We start from the raw sequence: 15543 nt of genomic DNA, 5'->3' as shown, positions 1-15543 counted from the left end.
CAGATCCTTCCCATGCCCCAGCTGCTGGGAAAGGCTGGGGCACAGATCCTTCCCCTGCCCCAGCTGCTGGGAAAGGCTGGGGCACAGATCCTTCCCCTGCCCCAGCTGCTGGGAAAGGCTGGGGCACAGATCCTTCCCCTTCCCCAGCTGCTGGGAAAGGCTGGGGCACAGATCCTTCCCCCTTCCCCAGCTGCTGGGAAAGGCTGCGCTGAGCGAAATTCCTTCCTTCCCCCTTACCTACACACGGGGTTACTCCCATCCCAGGCTGAAGCAACAGCTCCCACCCACACGCGTGGCTGTGGCAGCACAGCAGGGCTGGGGGGTGGGCGAGGGGGATGCAGGGACCTGGGGCCTGATGAGTTGCAAAAAAAAACAACACCCCGTGCAAAACAAAACTGAAAAGCCAGAGGTAGTTTTACAAGTTCAATAACGAGCCAGATGCACCAGGTGGGAAGGCACGTGGCACCTCCCTAGACCTCAGAGCCAGCAGCTCTGATGCTCAGAGTCCAAAGCAGCTGCAGGTTTATGGGTGAGGGAAATAAGGAGCTTTTTCACCTGCTTCCACAGGACCATCCCATACAGGCACTGCTCCTGCAGCCCCGTGCCCAGCCCAGGTATGCTCACCTTCTCCTGCTTGACAAAGTCTCCTCCTGCTCAGGGAGAGGCAGCTGCAGGGGGTTCTTGCCCACCAGAAGGTCCTCAGGGTAGGGAGCGGAGCGGTGCTGCCTGTGCTGAGCGTGGCTGCACAGCCGGCTGAGCTGGGGAGCAAACACAGCAGGGTGAGGGAACCCTGGGGCCAGCAGTGCTGCAGGAGAAGAGCTGAGATGCACCCTGGCCCCTGCATGTCAGCTGGTTATTCCCCTCATCCCCATTTCCCCCATAGCTCACAGAAACCAACCCCTGCCCTGGTATCAGTGTCCCCTGGGGAAGGGAGAGCAGGAAACTTCAGGCAAGACTTCTGGGCATTTCATCCCCATTTCCCCCATAGCTCACAGAAACAAACCCAACCCTGCCCTGGTATCAGTGTCCCCTGGGGGAGGGAGGGCAGGAAACTTCAGGCAAGACTTGTGGGCATCGAAGCATGATTGTCAAAATCCCTGAGCTGCAGGAATGACCAGCAGAGCTCCCTGTGATGGGTTCAACTCCTCCTGGCAGGAGGGGGATTGAGGTGCTCCCCACTCCTTCCTTGCTGAGAGCCACAGCATCTCTGGGCACTGAGCTCCCCTGCCCCAGCCAGGCTTGTAGGTAACACCCCCCTCCAAAGGTAAATCTTGAGAGGCCAGTTCTGCATCTCCAAAGGTAAATCTTAAGAGGCCAGTTCTGCATCTCCAGGCAGCTCAGCACCCACAGGGCCTGCACTGCAGGTGCCCAGGGAAGAGCCTCCTGCACGTCAGTACTCATTTAAAAAAATCAAGGCCTAAAATAAAGCATTATGGCAACAGCCCAGTCATGCCATGGGAGGTCTTGATTAACAGGGCTTTGTTAATGACACAAATTAGCTCATTAGCACACAGATGATTCGGTAACCGGCAGTAGCAGCGAGGGAAGGAATCCAAAAAGCCTCATTAAAGCTCTCCTGTGCAGCCAGTGTCCCCAGACTCAGCCAGCAGCCCAGTCTGGGGGTAGATCTGCTGCCCCCTCCTTCTCTAGGAGACCACCAAGCTCCAACTGTTCCCCCACAGACCAGATGCCACTGGGAAACTCACTTTTGGAGCCCCTCATGCTATTCTGCAGGATTTGCCCACACTGAGGGGTAAAGGGGGGCTTGGCCAACTGTCAGTGACCACGAAGGCTCCAGAGCTACCACCAACCCCTCTTCCATTGGGCCTCATCCCACCACCTGCATCCAGGCTCAGCACCAGCCACGTACCCATAAAATGCCTGTTCCCTGCAGCACCTCATTTACCTTCATGCCACATGAACCAAGCAGGCAGCTAAACTCTGCATTAGCCACACACCAGAGGCTAAAAGCCCACCCGCCACCCAAGGCTACAAGCATCTGATGTGTAAAGAGGAGAGATTAATTCTGTTCTATTACATCCTGTATTTGAGTGGGCAAATAAATTAGTAATGTCACCTCTTTCATTATCAGGAGCAGCACAGTTTGTTTGCTCAGGCTGCCATACAAGGCAGAGGAAAAGAGAAGCCTCCTGGGAACTGGGCACTGCCACTTCTGGTTCTCAGTGTGGTGGGAAGAGATGCTGTCACCAGCCCCTTCTGCATCTGCAGTTGCCTCTGCCAAAGAGGCTCCTCCTGCAGCTGCCAGGGGAGCAGTTTCTGCAGCATCTTACCTGTTGGTTTTTTTCTCTGCTGCCCACCCTAGGCCTAGTTTCCTCTCCACCTTGCCAAAGCCAAATCCTGCAGGAGAATGTATCTCTACTCCCTCCCTAAATTACATGGCAGGCTTAAGAAACAGAGGGAGGAAGGCAAAAAACACCGTGTTTTGGGCCATTTCCTTTATCTTATTGGTTTTTCTTTAGCACCCATGAAATCCCCCAGTGCAGGCAGCCAGGACGAGAAGGAAAACACAGGGCAGCAGGAGACCTGTACAAAGGCATTTGGGACACCTGAGACCCCACCACTGCAGAAAATTGATCTGCACATCCCATACACATCCCTCTGTGCTGGCTGGTGCCACTGTCTCTGCTGCAGGCAGGCTGGTAGCAGAAGAGCAGGATGCACAGGGGTTTGCAGACCTCACACCCCAGAGCTGCCCTCCAAGCCCACGTGGAGGCCAGAGATGAAACCTGCCCCAAAGCTGCCTGAGGAAAACACCAGGTGTGCAAACACAGCAGGCCAGAGGGCACAGGACAGGCAGTGGCTGCACCCACACTGGGCACAGGCACATAAAGGAGAGAAGCAAGGAACAGGTTGGGTATTTTAAGCTGCCACTTGCAATGACTCCCTTTGATTCTTCTCAGTTCTGTGAAAAGCCTCCCTTTCCCTTTCCAAAGCCTGCCTTTCAGCTGGCCAAGCCTCCTGAACCCCGAAAGAAGAGCAAGTCCAGGATCAAGGCTTTTTTACCCCAAGGATGCTGAGACACTGAACACGAGGGGAGGTCCTGAGTGACAGCACCAGCAGTGGCACTTCCAGCAGCAAAGCTGCTGCATCTCCCACAGGCACCAGAGGGATCCCAGCCCCTCTGCTCCCAGCTCCACCAGTTACATCCTTGCAGCCCTGCTCTGCACCCAGGTACCACAGGCTCCTGCCAGGGATGGAGCCACAAACAGGATCTTGCTAGCCCTGGCACGGGACACCAGATGAAATCTTCATGGGTAGAAGCTGCAAAGTCTGAGCAGTGCATCCAAGTTTTCACTCATTTATTCATTCAAGATCCAAACACCCTTTTCAAGGAAAAATAAAATAAATAAAAATCACCCTTCAGCCCATCTCACAAAGTCACAGAGGAATCATTGTCACATTTTAGCCAAACAAAAACCCAGCTGAGATTTTAGCTTTAAAGGAAGTGAGAGAATGCACAAGTAACAGATTGCCTGCTCATTTGCAGGGGCAGCATCACATGTGCTTTTGGGGGAAAGAGGAGGATTTCACAAACCATCTGCCAAAGTCTGCTGGGCCACAAGCAGTCCTAGAACAACAGCTCAGAAATCCTGTTTCCATCTTCCCCCCTTTTTGCATCCCCCCTGCCAGCTCAGGGACACATGAACCCAGTTTCCCCAATCTCTTACTAATCTCTGCTATTTTAAAGCAAGCTATATATATATAATATTTTTTTATAAGTTCAGAAAATGCCACTGTAGGGCAGCTGGAGAAAGGACAACACAAGCCTCAGATCTTGGGAAGGTAAAAAAGGTGAGATGCTTCAGCTTTCCAGGCACCACTTCCCTTGGCAGGAGCAGCGGAGCCAGAGCAGCCAGATAGATCCCTGGCAAGGTGAGATGCCCGCAAGAGGGAGAGCAAAAGGAAGGCAGCATATCTACCTGTGTGTGCTAAACTAGTCTTGAGTGGCAGTGGGAATGTGTGCTTGCCTCCTGCCACATGACTGCAAACGTGAAATTCAAAGCAAATCAGCAGGATGGAGCTGCTGGCTCCTCTCCCCAGGCTCCGGGCGCTACCGGAGGGATCGTAAACAGACACGAGCCCTTATCTAAAGTACAGTCAGTGCAAGAGCTGTGCAGCCTCTTATTTCGTGTCTCACACACAGTCCCAGACCAGGCAACAGCTTGAAACATCATGCCACAAAAAATGAAGGAGGAAATCAAATGGCAGTGTAGTTTCTAGGTGATGGGGTCGGGTTTTGTTTGGTTTTAGGAGACTCTGCCAGTCGGCCGGAAAAACGGCTGCAAGGGGACACAGAGCAAGCAACATCTTCCCAAGGTGCTGAGTTTTTACAGTCCCCCAAAGCCATCAAAACTTTAACAGCTGAATCTAAATCTCCCTGCCCCAGCTCATTAACAAACTCACTAATTACCCGATTTCATTAGCCACCTCCACGCGAGCGTGACCCAGGCCACGAGGGGAACACTTTGCCTCCCACCAACCACTACCCACTGCCCCATTTCTTTGTTCCACTGGCAGGGTGAGCAGTGCCCACCAGTCAGGCAGAGCTCTTGGGGACCCCCCGAATCCCCAGGACCCACCAGCTGGCACCCCAGGGGGGAAGCAGCAGGTTCCTGACACCCCCAGGAGCCACATGCTATGGAAAGGCTCTGCTTCAGGGGGAACATTGATTTGAGAGGAGCAGAGGGACAGGGCTAATGGAGTAGCATTCTCAGCCCACTTTAACACTTCCCTTTTAATCTAGGGTAAGAGGTGCTGGAGGACTGCTGGGAACATGTTTATGGCTTCAGGGAAATGATGCACCACGACCAGCTGGGGACCAGATGCACCACCAAGCCTGCTTCAATAATCTGTAAGGATGCAGAGCCCTACACTGCTCCAGCATGGGTGTCCACAGAAAGCAGGACCACTGGGCTAAGGCAAAATTATTCCCAAAAAAAGGGTAGTGAGCACTGTATCAGGTTCTGTGCAAAGCATCACGACCTTGGTGTAGCTGATGGGATCAAAGTCCCCACAGGCACCCCCAGCCCAGCCACAGCTCACAGCACCAGGGCCACCAATTGGACCCACTTCATCACCCAGCACCAGGCAAAAACCTCTTGCTTTGCACATCAGCAAGAAAATCCAGGTGGGGAAAGACTGAAAAGCAGCACACGTGTGATCCTCAGTGCCAATCTGAGCATCACCTCTAAGAGTCAGAGTGTGTGAAAGGTAATTTTCAAGAAGATTTTTCAAGAAGCTGATCAGCTTCCCCTTGGAAGACAACAGTGCATGAGACACCCCTGCATACCTGCTGCTTGCTGTGCCTGACCTTTACTTAAACTTTATATGGAGTTTCCATTTGTCTTCACTGGGAGCTCCTTTGCTGATAGATTCCTTCTCCAAGAAGACACAGTTGTGTTTTATTCCTCAAGGGGATGGCCTCATTTTTGAAGATTTCCTCCTGCAATCTCCTCTGCTCCCTGGAGCTCATGTGTGTCATTTTATACCTACTCCTCAGTTTCCTTTGGGAGAAGCTGCACATTAGGCTGAGAAGCAATTAACTATTATAATTGATTCAAACACAGCCTCTGAAAGGGTGATTTGGCACAGGATGCACACGAGAGACACCCACAGAGCTCAGACTGTGCTGCCTTTGGAGGAGCCAACTGGTGCCCACAAACCCCTGCACATCATTCAGCGACAGAGCCCAGTTTGACCAGTAAAGCTCAGCAACACAGCTGCCTGCACTGGTGCTTCCTCCCCAATTCTTTTTCACGACCTACTCTGAACATCACACGTGTTATCAGCATTATAGACAGTGCACAACTGTGCTCTTTATCTTCAAACTCACCATAAAAGTGAACTTGAAGCCTATTACTCAAGCTCTGCTATAGAAATCTGCTTAATTAAATTCTAAAGGGCTTAAACCAAAAACACACTTTGCCACGATGTGGGACAGAACATAAACTTTTTAATAGTAGTAACCAAGCCCATTTACCATTTCTACAGGTGTAATAAAAATGCTAATGTATGTTAATGTTTAGTTTGTGGTTAATGTTTTGTCTTGTTAATTTCCCCAGGGCTTTTATTACTGATTTAAATCTGCCACAGCAGCCCAGCCACTGCATCGCCTGCACAACTGCACCAGGCTCAAAGGAATGCTGATTAACACCAGAGAAGAGCCATTTAGCTGAGGACACTCTTCCTCTATGCTTGTAATCATGATACACACTTGGTCAGGAAGATAGGAAAGAGACAATTTCCCCACTCCCTCACTCCTCCTGCAGCAGAAAATACGATCGTGGGCATCAAAAGGGATTTACAAGCCTTTATTTTAGGAAGTGCATCCTTATTAGCTAAGTAATGATGGTTCTTCTGGTTCCAGGCACTCGAGCTGAAGGAACAAACTGTGTATGATAACACAGATGTCTTCCCATGCACATTTCACTGAAATTCCTCATTAATGGAGTACTAAATGTTATTGATCAGATCCGGAGCATTAGGGTTTCCATGTTTTCAGCCAGGATTACGTAACAGACGACGTCCCAGCTCGTTCCTGAGGAGCAGCAGGATTCCCAGGAAGTGACCTACTCTCCGTGCCAAGGAGAGGAGTGTTTAATAATGCATTGCCTCTAAATAATGCAATGCTATCATGTGTGAAACGCACACAAACACTCACGGGCAGAGCAGCAGAGCTCCTGTCACACCAGCGCCCGCCGTGATGCCCAACACATGCTGCAAACATGCACTACAAATGCTCAGGGGCCCCTGCAGCCACCAGGCCAGGTGACACTGAAGATCATCACCATTTGGTTTGAAGACCAGGTCTTCAAACTCCTGCCAGAACAAGGAGGCATTAAGGAGCCGTTTTTAGAAGGAACTATAACTTAATTTTTATATCCCATCCCTCATGTAGAGCATCACCAGGCACTTTGCAGAGGCTCAGCATTACAGCAGGAACATGGGGAAGACTGATGGGTGCCCTCCCTGGTCTCATTTCTTGTCTGCAAAGACAGCTCTGACCACTGAGAGGAAAATGAGAGAGGGCTCAAGGCTTGAGGGAAGAGGAGACAACAACACAGCTGCTCCCAGGGACCCCAGATGCTGCCCAAGACATGCACCATGCCCTGGGGCAACCCGAGGACTACCTGGGAAGGTGCTGGCTCCTCAGGGCAAAGAGCTGGATGTGTCCCCACACAGCCACATGTGATGATGTGACAGACATGAGACAAGAGCTGGCAGGTCTGATGCATCCCATGGTCACACAGCCACTCCTCCCTTGGTGCTAATTGCTGAAGCTGGATGATCCCTCATCTGCACTTTCCCTTGCTCCAACAGGGGTCTAACAGCTTAAACCAGCCAGAGCCCACCACTGCATTTCCATCACTGCCTTTCCATCAAGGCATGCCACCCTGTCCCCAGCAGGACCTGATGCTCCATGTCCCACAATTATGCCACAGCATCTGAGGCAACTCCACACTGTGTCCCACCACATCCCAGCTCCTGCACCTACCCAGCTTCTCCCAGTGCCAGATGCCCTTTCCCTCAAAGGAACCACCACCTCAGCTTGAGTCGAGCCCTTTCAAACCTACATGAAATAATGCAAACAAGATGTTTCTTCTTTCTGGCATCCCCTGCATGCAGCATTTAATCCACCAGAGAAAGCTGCTTTGTGTTCCAGCAAAAGGCTCTTTATTGTTATTTATAGGTAGAGAGGAAGTCAGACTAAATGACCACAGTTGTTCCTTCTGCCTTTATAATCCATGACACATAATTAAAGCACAACTTTTCAAGTCAGCCTTTCCTTTCAGCATTTTGTTAATTCTGTATTTAACACAAAATCTGGTGTTTCAGTTCTGATGGTTGGACCTTTGGGCAGCAAATTGCAGGACTGGCAGCTGGTGCCCCAGCCAGGGCTCAGACCCAGCCAAGTCACTGGAAGAGGCAAGGAAAAAACATCTGCTTAATTTTCAGTACATGTTTAGGCAGTTTTCCCAAGTGGAACCACTTCCTGGAACTGGACCCTGCAGCATCCTAATGCAGCCATGGAGTTTTTAAGCTAGATCTATGCAATATAATGGTTCTTAGACAACCAAATTAAGGCTTTATTCTTGGAAAGAGAAGTCATCCTTGCCTGAAAGGTGACAACAGAGAAAAAAGGAAGATGTGGGTGGAAAATCCAGACAAGCATGCTAGGCTGACCAAAGCCAGGTTCAGGAGCCCAGTGTGGCAGCACCTGGAGCTCATCTTCTGGTGAAGCCCCAAGCCCCTGCCATGGGAGGGGGCATGGCTGAGACTCCCCCCACTCTGCCCTCACACGTATGGGACTCTGATTCCTCAAGGAGACTGAAAGTATTCCCAGCTCAACCAACTGATTTCAAAATTAGCAGTGAAACTACCAGCTCACTAGAAAAATGGGACCCGAAGTAACAAGGAAGCTGATTTCTGCTGAGGACACAAAATACACTGCAATTGTACATCTGTGCATTGCACAACACTAGAACAGTTCCCCATTTGATGGTGAAGGCCCTAGAAGACCCTCTTGTTGCAGGCAATTAAACCTACCCCATCCCAACAGACCGAGAAGCAAAGCAAAGAACTGGCTTGAAGGAGCAGCAGTTTCTACCAAGACATTAAAATAATAAACACATTCACTTTTTGCACATCTACCTGTTGCTGAGTGCCAGGAATGGACAAGAAAACCCCCCTTTGAGAGCACCAAGTGCCAGGCAGGCTGCAAACTGTGGCCACAAGAACCAGCAGGGAGCAAAGCCAGGCAGGACAACAGCTCCAGGCAAGTGCCCTGTGCCTGTTCCTTTCCTTCCCTGAGTTAATTGGTTTCCTTCACAGATTTCTGCAGGTTTTAATCCCGTGCTGTGTTTGTGCCTACGGTGCTGCAGAAAGGAGCAATCCCAGAGAAATACATTCCTAGCAGCTTAATTTAGAGAGGAAAAACAGATACCTGCCATCAGGCTGGAGCATAAGGCAGCAACCCAGAGACAGGGCCTGGAATAGGTTATTTAACAGCAGCCCTGGCAGTTCAGGTTGCAAATATGGTCAATACTAGTGGCCCAACTTCCTCACATCTCAGCAGCCACGAGCAGAGTTTCAATTATTCTTTGAGAAATACATCATTAAATAATTTAAAAGTTAGTGTATGGCTTTTTCCTTTGTTTTGTTTTGAACCAGACTGAATCAATTCTGGCAGCATAAAGCCACTCTGATGTGTCAGCTAGCAATTAGCTACTGTACACTGTTTATTCTTTCATATAATCTTTGGGTAGAAGGGCAATATTCTTAGAAACGCAGCATTAACTTGTTCCTCAATGACTTTAATATGGCTCTCTTCAAATTACTGCTCATAAAATCTCAAGGAAGAAAAATCTACTGATGATATTCCATCTCCTTAATTAGTTCTTTCCCTCTCTCTATCAGCAATCCAATAGCAAGTGTAATATTTATATAAAATACAGCACACAAGGCTTACTGCTACCTCTGCTCTAAATGGTGATATGAAAAAACAAACAGGTGAAAAGCAACATGTTTTGCAACCTACACAGACCACAATCACAGGTACACACAGCTTTGCAGATTTATACTTCAATAAATGCTGGTACCGAAACCACCCAGAAGGTTTTTTTATGCCACTAATAGTATTTTTCCACTATAAAATGCCCTCCTCCCTTCCTGGGCTGAATGGAAAACCCTTCCAACCCCAAAGGGCTTGGTACTCATCATTCCTCCCCACTCACCCATCCCTTACAAAGGGCTGTAACCCAACAAATTTCAACCTCCCCACAGGAATGACCCCCCCAGCCACCTTTTGCTCCCTCCAACCACCTTTCTCTTCCCAATTTCCACTAAAACAACAAGGCTGGAGGCACCAAAGCTCAAACCATTCCAGCAGTTTTTAAGCTGCTGAGTATCTTCAGCAGAGTAATTATAGCCATTTGTTTTCCCCCTAAGGCCACAGCAACCCCCCTGCCCATTTTCCACCCCTGGAAAGGGGTGCAAGAGGCTCTCCCCATGGCAGGGCCATGAGCCTCCCCAGGCAAAGCCTCAAATAAAAGCACAATCATTGTTATTAACAGAGACTGGTAAAAAAATCCTGGTACAGCACAAATTAGCTGGTAAAATTAATCCACTCAAAGCCAAAAAAGGGCTCAGAAAGGCCCTGTGTTCTTTTGTTGTTGTTGTTGTTCCCATTGGGGTTTTTTTCTCAGTTTTGAAGCAACCAGATTCATATTATTATTTTTTCCCTGACAGTCAGTCCTTTCCTAATCCAATTAAAGGTCAGCACCAAGATAATTTACCCAAAACACAGCAGACAAAGTAGAAAGACTCCCATTTGATTTTTGCTCATGATAAAGAAATTAAATTTTTCCCATAGACCCATCAGGCTTATTGAAAATGTAAATCATTATTGTCTATAAAGATATAAATATCTGCAGGGCTTTTTCTGAGGCTTTGTTGTAACACATCTTGTTTTGCCATGTACTGTGGTTAGAGCAATTGAATTAGGGAATGATTTACAGCATTAGGTTAGCTTCTGCTTGATTGAGAATATCTTTATAATGGAAATCAGGGTGCACTTTTAACCTCGTTACAACTCTGTATTACATTTCTGATTCATTTATTAATGTGACTCATTCACCACCAGGCTGTTGGCAGACAGAAATGAAATTAATTCAACTTTATCCCACCACCTGTATTAGCATTGTCAAACTGAGGGCTAGAATTAGATTAGCAAGGGCAGATTCCAATAAATTGATATGCAACAATTCCAAAATGAGAGGGGGGAGCATGAAGATTCATTAAAAAAAAGAGTGGACTAAATATTTGTTAATGTGGGGGTTTTTTTGCATCTTCTTTGTTTTCCACTCACCTTGCAACCTGTGAAGTGAACATTCCCAGAACTCACTGAAAAGAAGAAGCCTCTTGAGGCAGGATGTTACTGAAGTGCTTTCTGCCTCCTTCCCAACAATGGGAATTGCCTGGAGCAAGGCTCAGAGGTGGCCTGGCCATTTTTCAGCATCTGCCAGGCAAACCCTTTTGGGCACATCTGCTCTGAGCTACAGGTGACATGTTGCTGGTTGGAGCCACCCCAGTATCACCTGGTGTGGATCCCACCGTCCTCAAGAGCCCTCTAATCCCTGCTTTTTGGGCTGTCCCTCAGGAAGGAGACAGAGGATTGATGACCTAAATACCACCACAGGCAGCTGGGATATCTACAGAAATACCTGCTCCCTGGTGCTCTGGAGAGCAGCAGCATGAAGTTTATTTGTCCAGTGATACAGAATCAATATGTGCAATCCAGGAGTTAATAAGCTTTAGAAAGACATAACTCAGAGCACACCAGTCACTCCCAAATGATCCTCACTACCTTATCCAGATCAGAGCCTTAGAGCATCTTCTCTACCACCACTGATCGTGTGGGAGAGAATTTGGTGTGAGAATTAGTTATATTAGGAAGACACACCTCTATAAAGAATTTATACATTTTGCAGCTGCTGGTCTGCATTTTCTTCCTTCTTCAACAGAAATAACTCTGCCAAAGGAGCTGCAGGCCATGGGCACAGCTTTCTGCAGCCAGTCTGCCCTGGCTCAGACCTGGCTTTGAAAGAATAATGCTGTTAGCAGCAAATTTCCCCCTCCCAGAGAGGAATCTGTGCCCTCAGGGGCTTATTAGGGGGGAATACAACAGGTAGGGATGGAAAAGGCCACAGGTTCATTTTGCAACAACCTGAAGAGGCCAAGAGGGCTGCACGAGTGCTCTGCCAGCAGCAAGGGGTGCATTGCTGCAGTGGGCAGCTGGAAAACCTGCCTCAATTGCTTGTTGTCATTTTTTTTTTCCCAGCTAAATGTATTTGCAGATGGCATCTTTCATGCCTGGTGCTTCCAGGCCACTTTACAGTAAGATGCAAAAATGATATAATCCATAGCACCACACACAGGCTGTGAATTCAAAACAAAGCAAAAATACTCCTTGCAAGCAAAAAATCCTCATCCTCTCCAGCACAAACCAAAAATGCCTCTGCCCTGCCTGAGCAGCTCTGGGCACCGTTTCTGCTTTGCTTTCAAGTTTCTGGTTTGTTCTTGGCTCATTCATCAGCATTGCTAATGGGAGTTAGTTCTAGTTTTAGGGCAGCAACACTCCTGGGTGTTAGTGTCACTGGAAGTGAACTCAGCCTGGTTAAGATGAAGGATGCCCGGGGAATGACCCCGGATGGAGGTCTTGGTGGAAGCTGCAGTCATGGATAATGAGGCCAAAAGAGGCTTTAGCACAAAAAAAACATGAAGAGATGGATGTTGGTGAGCAGGGGTCTGGCATTGCAAAGCTGCGGGTCTCAGCAAGGATTAAAATCTTCAGGAAAGGAAAGGGGCAGAATAGATGGTGCTAATAAGGCATCTGTGTTATTAGAAGTGGCAGGAGGCTGGAGCCACCTGGGTGGCCAGCAAGGGAGCCACCTCCACAGGGTCGATACTTGGGGAATTTTATCTCTCTGATAAAATGTGCAGCCAATTTTGAGAGAGAACCCCAGAGGCAGCTCCTCACTTCCCCAGTAAGTGTCCAGGGCAACAGCTTGTCTGGAGGGATGGTCTGGACCAAGCTAAGTAGGAAGAAAGGCCACTCATGCCTTGGACACAACTTCTCTCCAGCCTTGCCTGAAGCCAGGTGGGTCAGCCCAGTCCTAAAAGGCTCCTGGTTCTGCCACACAGCAGCTCACAGCAGCCATCAGGTAAAGTTAGATCTGGATTTCAGCAAGGATCCTGAGCATAAGCCTGGTTTAGCTCTGAAGGAGGTTCAGCTGTAAAGCTCATCTGCAAATACATCCCCAGTGAAGGGGCTTGTGCCCCAGTCCCCCCTGGATGCAGGGGCAGCTCTTCCCCAGCCAGCACCTCTCCTATGGCCCCTGAAGCAGCAGAAGCCTCAAGACACCTAGAGGGAATTTCTTGCTGCTGTGATCTCTGGTTCAGCCTGAAACTCATTTTTGTCCACTTCAATCCCATCTGCTTCAAGACCTTGCATCATGTCCTTGACCATTACAATTTATTATCGAATGAGAACACTTGAAATTTCAAAGCCCAGAGCCCACAGAACAGACACCTCCATCCACCCCCTCCTGCAATGCTCAGTCTGCTTTGGATACCAGATGATCACCACCTCCCTCCTCTCCTATATCCCAAAGCATCCCATGTCCAGCTGTCAAACACAGCTGTGATGGGAGCCAGGAAAAATGGAGAGAGATGAGAAACAAAGATGCTTTGTGCAGTGAAGAAACTGCATAATATGGCCAAGCTGTGTACCATTGTTTCCAACTGTTAAGACCATAACCTGTGCCACTACTTCTGGTGGCTCTTTGTCCTCATGTCAGGGCATCTCAGAGCCAAGTGTCTCTTTAAAAGCCTGGGAGTCAGTTGCACAACAACAAAGCTGCTCCTCCGCTAAAACAAGGAACCAGCCAAGCCACGGGACATACAAACTGGTACTAGTAATTAACCTGCACAAGATCTCTAGCTTTGTTCTGATTTCAGCTGGGAAAAGATGCAAGGCACCCTGCCACGTGTGACCTGCATTCATCTCACTCGTGCTGTAGCCAACAACATGATCTGAGGTGAGATGAAACCAAGCTCAGCAGGTGCCATATGATACACCCGCCCATAAAATGCAACAGCCTTAAAAAGCTCTTTTTAAGCAGCAGAGAAGCAGGGATGGAGTTGCCACCAGCTGAGTGATCTGCCTTTGACTGGAGTCAGCTAAAAGATTGGTGGGAGCTTCAGTGCCAGGCTGGGCTGGGCATCAAACGTGCTCCCCCTGCTGCTGTGTGTGTGCAGGGAGGGGGGCACAGTTAGCAGGCACCTTCTGCTTCTAATTAAAGGAAAGCATCACTGCAAATTCCACTGAAATGGCACAACACGCCAGAGGCTAGAACACATCCAGTTAAAAGAAGAGAGGGAGAGCAAGAAAGGAGAGAACAATATAAAAGTTTACAAATAGAAGCAAAAGCAAGTGCTATTTTAAATTATGCCTGTGTTGATATTCAATGCCACCCCCTCTGGCTTTGCAGAGGCAGGTTTGATCATCCCTGACCACACCTGCTGCTTCCACAGCCCTGCACACTTCCCAGCACAGTCCTACAACACTCACTCCACTTCAGCTAGGCCCAATTCCATGACAAATTGACCCAAAGTCTCACCAAGCCATCAGGGTGAGCAGGAGGAGAGACCAACGTGCCACTTTGCCCATGCTAGACCACAGCAGAAAAAGGGCAAGGCTGACCAAGGACCTTGAAAGTGTGCTACCCATGGCCCCTAGAGGCAGAGCTCTCGTTAGCAGTGAGTTAATTAAGCATGTGATGCCAGCAACCTCCCTCCCCAGGGCAGACAGGATGTAAAACTTTCCCTAGGCTGAGAATAACCTCAGAGCTTCACTCCCTTAGAGAGGCAAGCAACGGTCAAGAGCGTTCAGGCCAAAGTCACTGCTGAAAATGAGTTGCAGAGCCTTAATTTGAGACTGTATTTGGACACGAAACCAAAGACTGAAGACCAGCAGCAGTGTGCCAAAGTCACTGGATCAAAATTGTTGATGCTGGGTTGCAAAACCACAGGCATGAATAATTTTTGCCCTTTTCCTTTCAGCACCAGCCAAGCTGCCAACAACAGGAGGATCTCTACATGCAACCCAAGGCCTCAGAGCTCGGCGCCCCAGCTATCAGAAAATCTTTAATATCTGAAACCTCTTCAGACAACTAATGGTAATGCTCCCAAGGTGTTTCCACAGGAAGAGAAATGTTGCTGATACTGTCCTGGGTGCTCAGGTTTATTTTCTTCCTGAAGTGGGAACAGATGCTGGCTTTAACACGCCTTATCAGGCACGTTACACTCCCTATCACAAAATGGTTAAGAAAAGCACATGATAAACAAACCCGGGAGAGCGACGAGTGGGTCTGAGCTTACTGAAAATCAAAACCTCACCCCTATTTCCAGCTTGAAGTAAAAAATGGAGCTAGCTACCAGCAAGCATTAGAGAACAGCCTGAGGATTAAACTTGGCCGATAAAGGGACGGAAAATACAGCAGCTGAAGAGCCAGCGAGCAGCGCCGAGGGAAGCAGCCGGCATTAAAGTACAAAGAAACTGAGCTCAGCACCTAGAAGGGAAAGACTTCTTGAACAGCTCTGTCATTTCAAAGCTTTCCTCACAAGTCTCTTGCCAGCTCTAGCGCTGAAAGAAATCCATTAGCAGATAGGAAAACTCACCAGAGCTCCCTGCTGCTGCAACCCCCTGAGCAAAGCAGCTTCCAGCCGGTTCCCAGCTGGGTCTGCTCCAGAGGCAGCTCCTGGGCACTCAGAGAATCATCCTGGTTGGAAGGCACCTTGAAGATCATCAAGCCAGCCATAACCTAAATGCCCCTGCCATAACCTCATCTACCCAATCACTGCTTCAATCATGTCACTAAGCACTATATCTGTATTTCTTTTAAACACTTCCAGGGATGGTGACTCCACCACCTCCCTGGGCAGCCTGTTCCACTGTCCAAC

At 48.8% G+C, this 15543-nt stretch overlaps 1 protein-coding gene across 1 annotated transcript in view; it reads right to left on the bottom strand.

Annotated features, from left to right (window-relative positions):
- The window catches only part of GPC3 (glypican 3), a 142174-nt gene that overhangs the window by 63804 nt on the left and 62827 nt on the right, over positions 1 to 15543 (bottom strand). The window contains exon 4 of the mRNA XM_009999692.1: positions 625 to 758. Coding sequence (XP_009997994.1) covers positions 625 to 758 — 134 coding nt within the window. The remainder of the gene's footprint in view (positions 1 to 624; positions 759 to 15543) is intronic.

Source organism: Chaetura pelagica, unplaced genomic scaffold, assembly GCF_000747805.2.
Source record: "Chaetura pelagica isolate M959 unplaced genomic scaffold, ChaPel_1.0 scaffold456, whole genome shotgun sequence".
In the NCBI taxonomy this organism is placed as follows: domain Eukaryota; kingdom Metazoa; phylum Chordata; class Aves; order Apodiformes; family Apodidae; genus Chaetura; species Chaetura pelagica.
The sequence above is the reverse complement of the archived record's forward strand: the minus strand, read 5'-3'. Positions and strand labels throughout refer to the sequence as shown.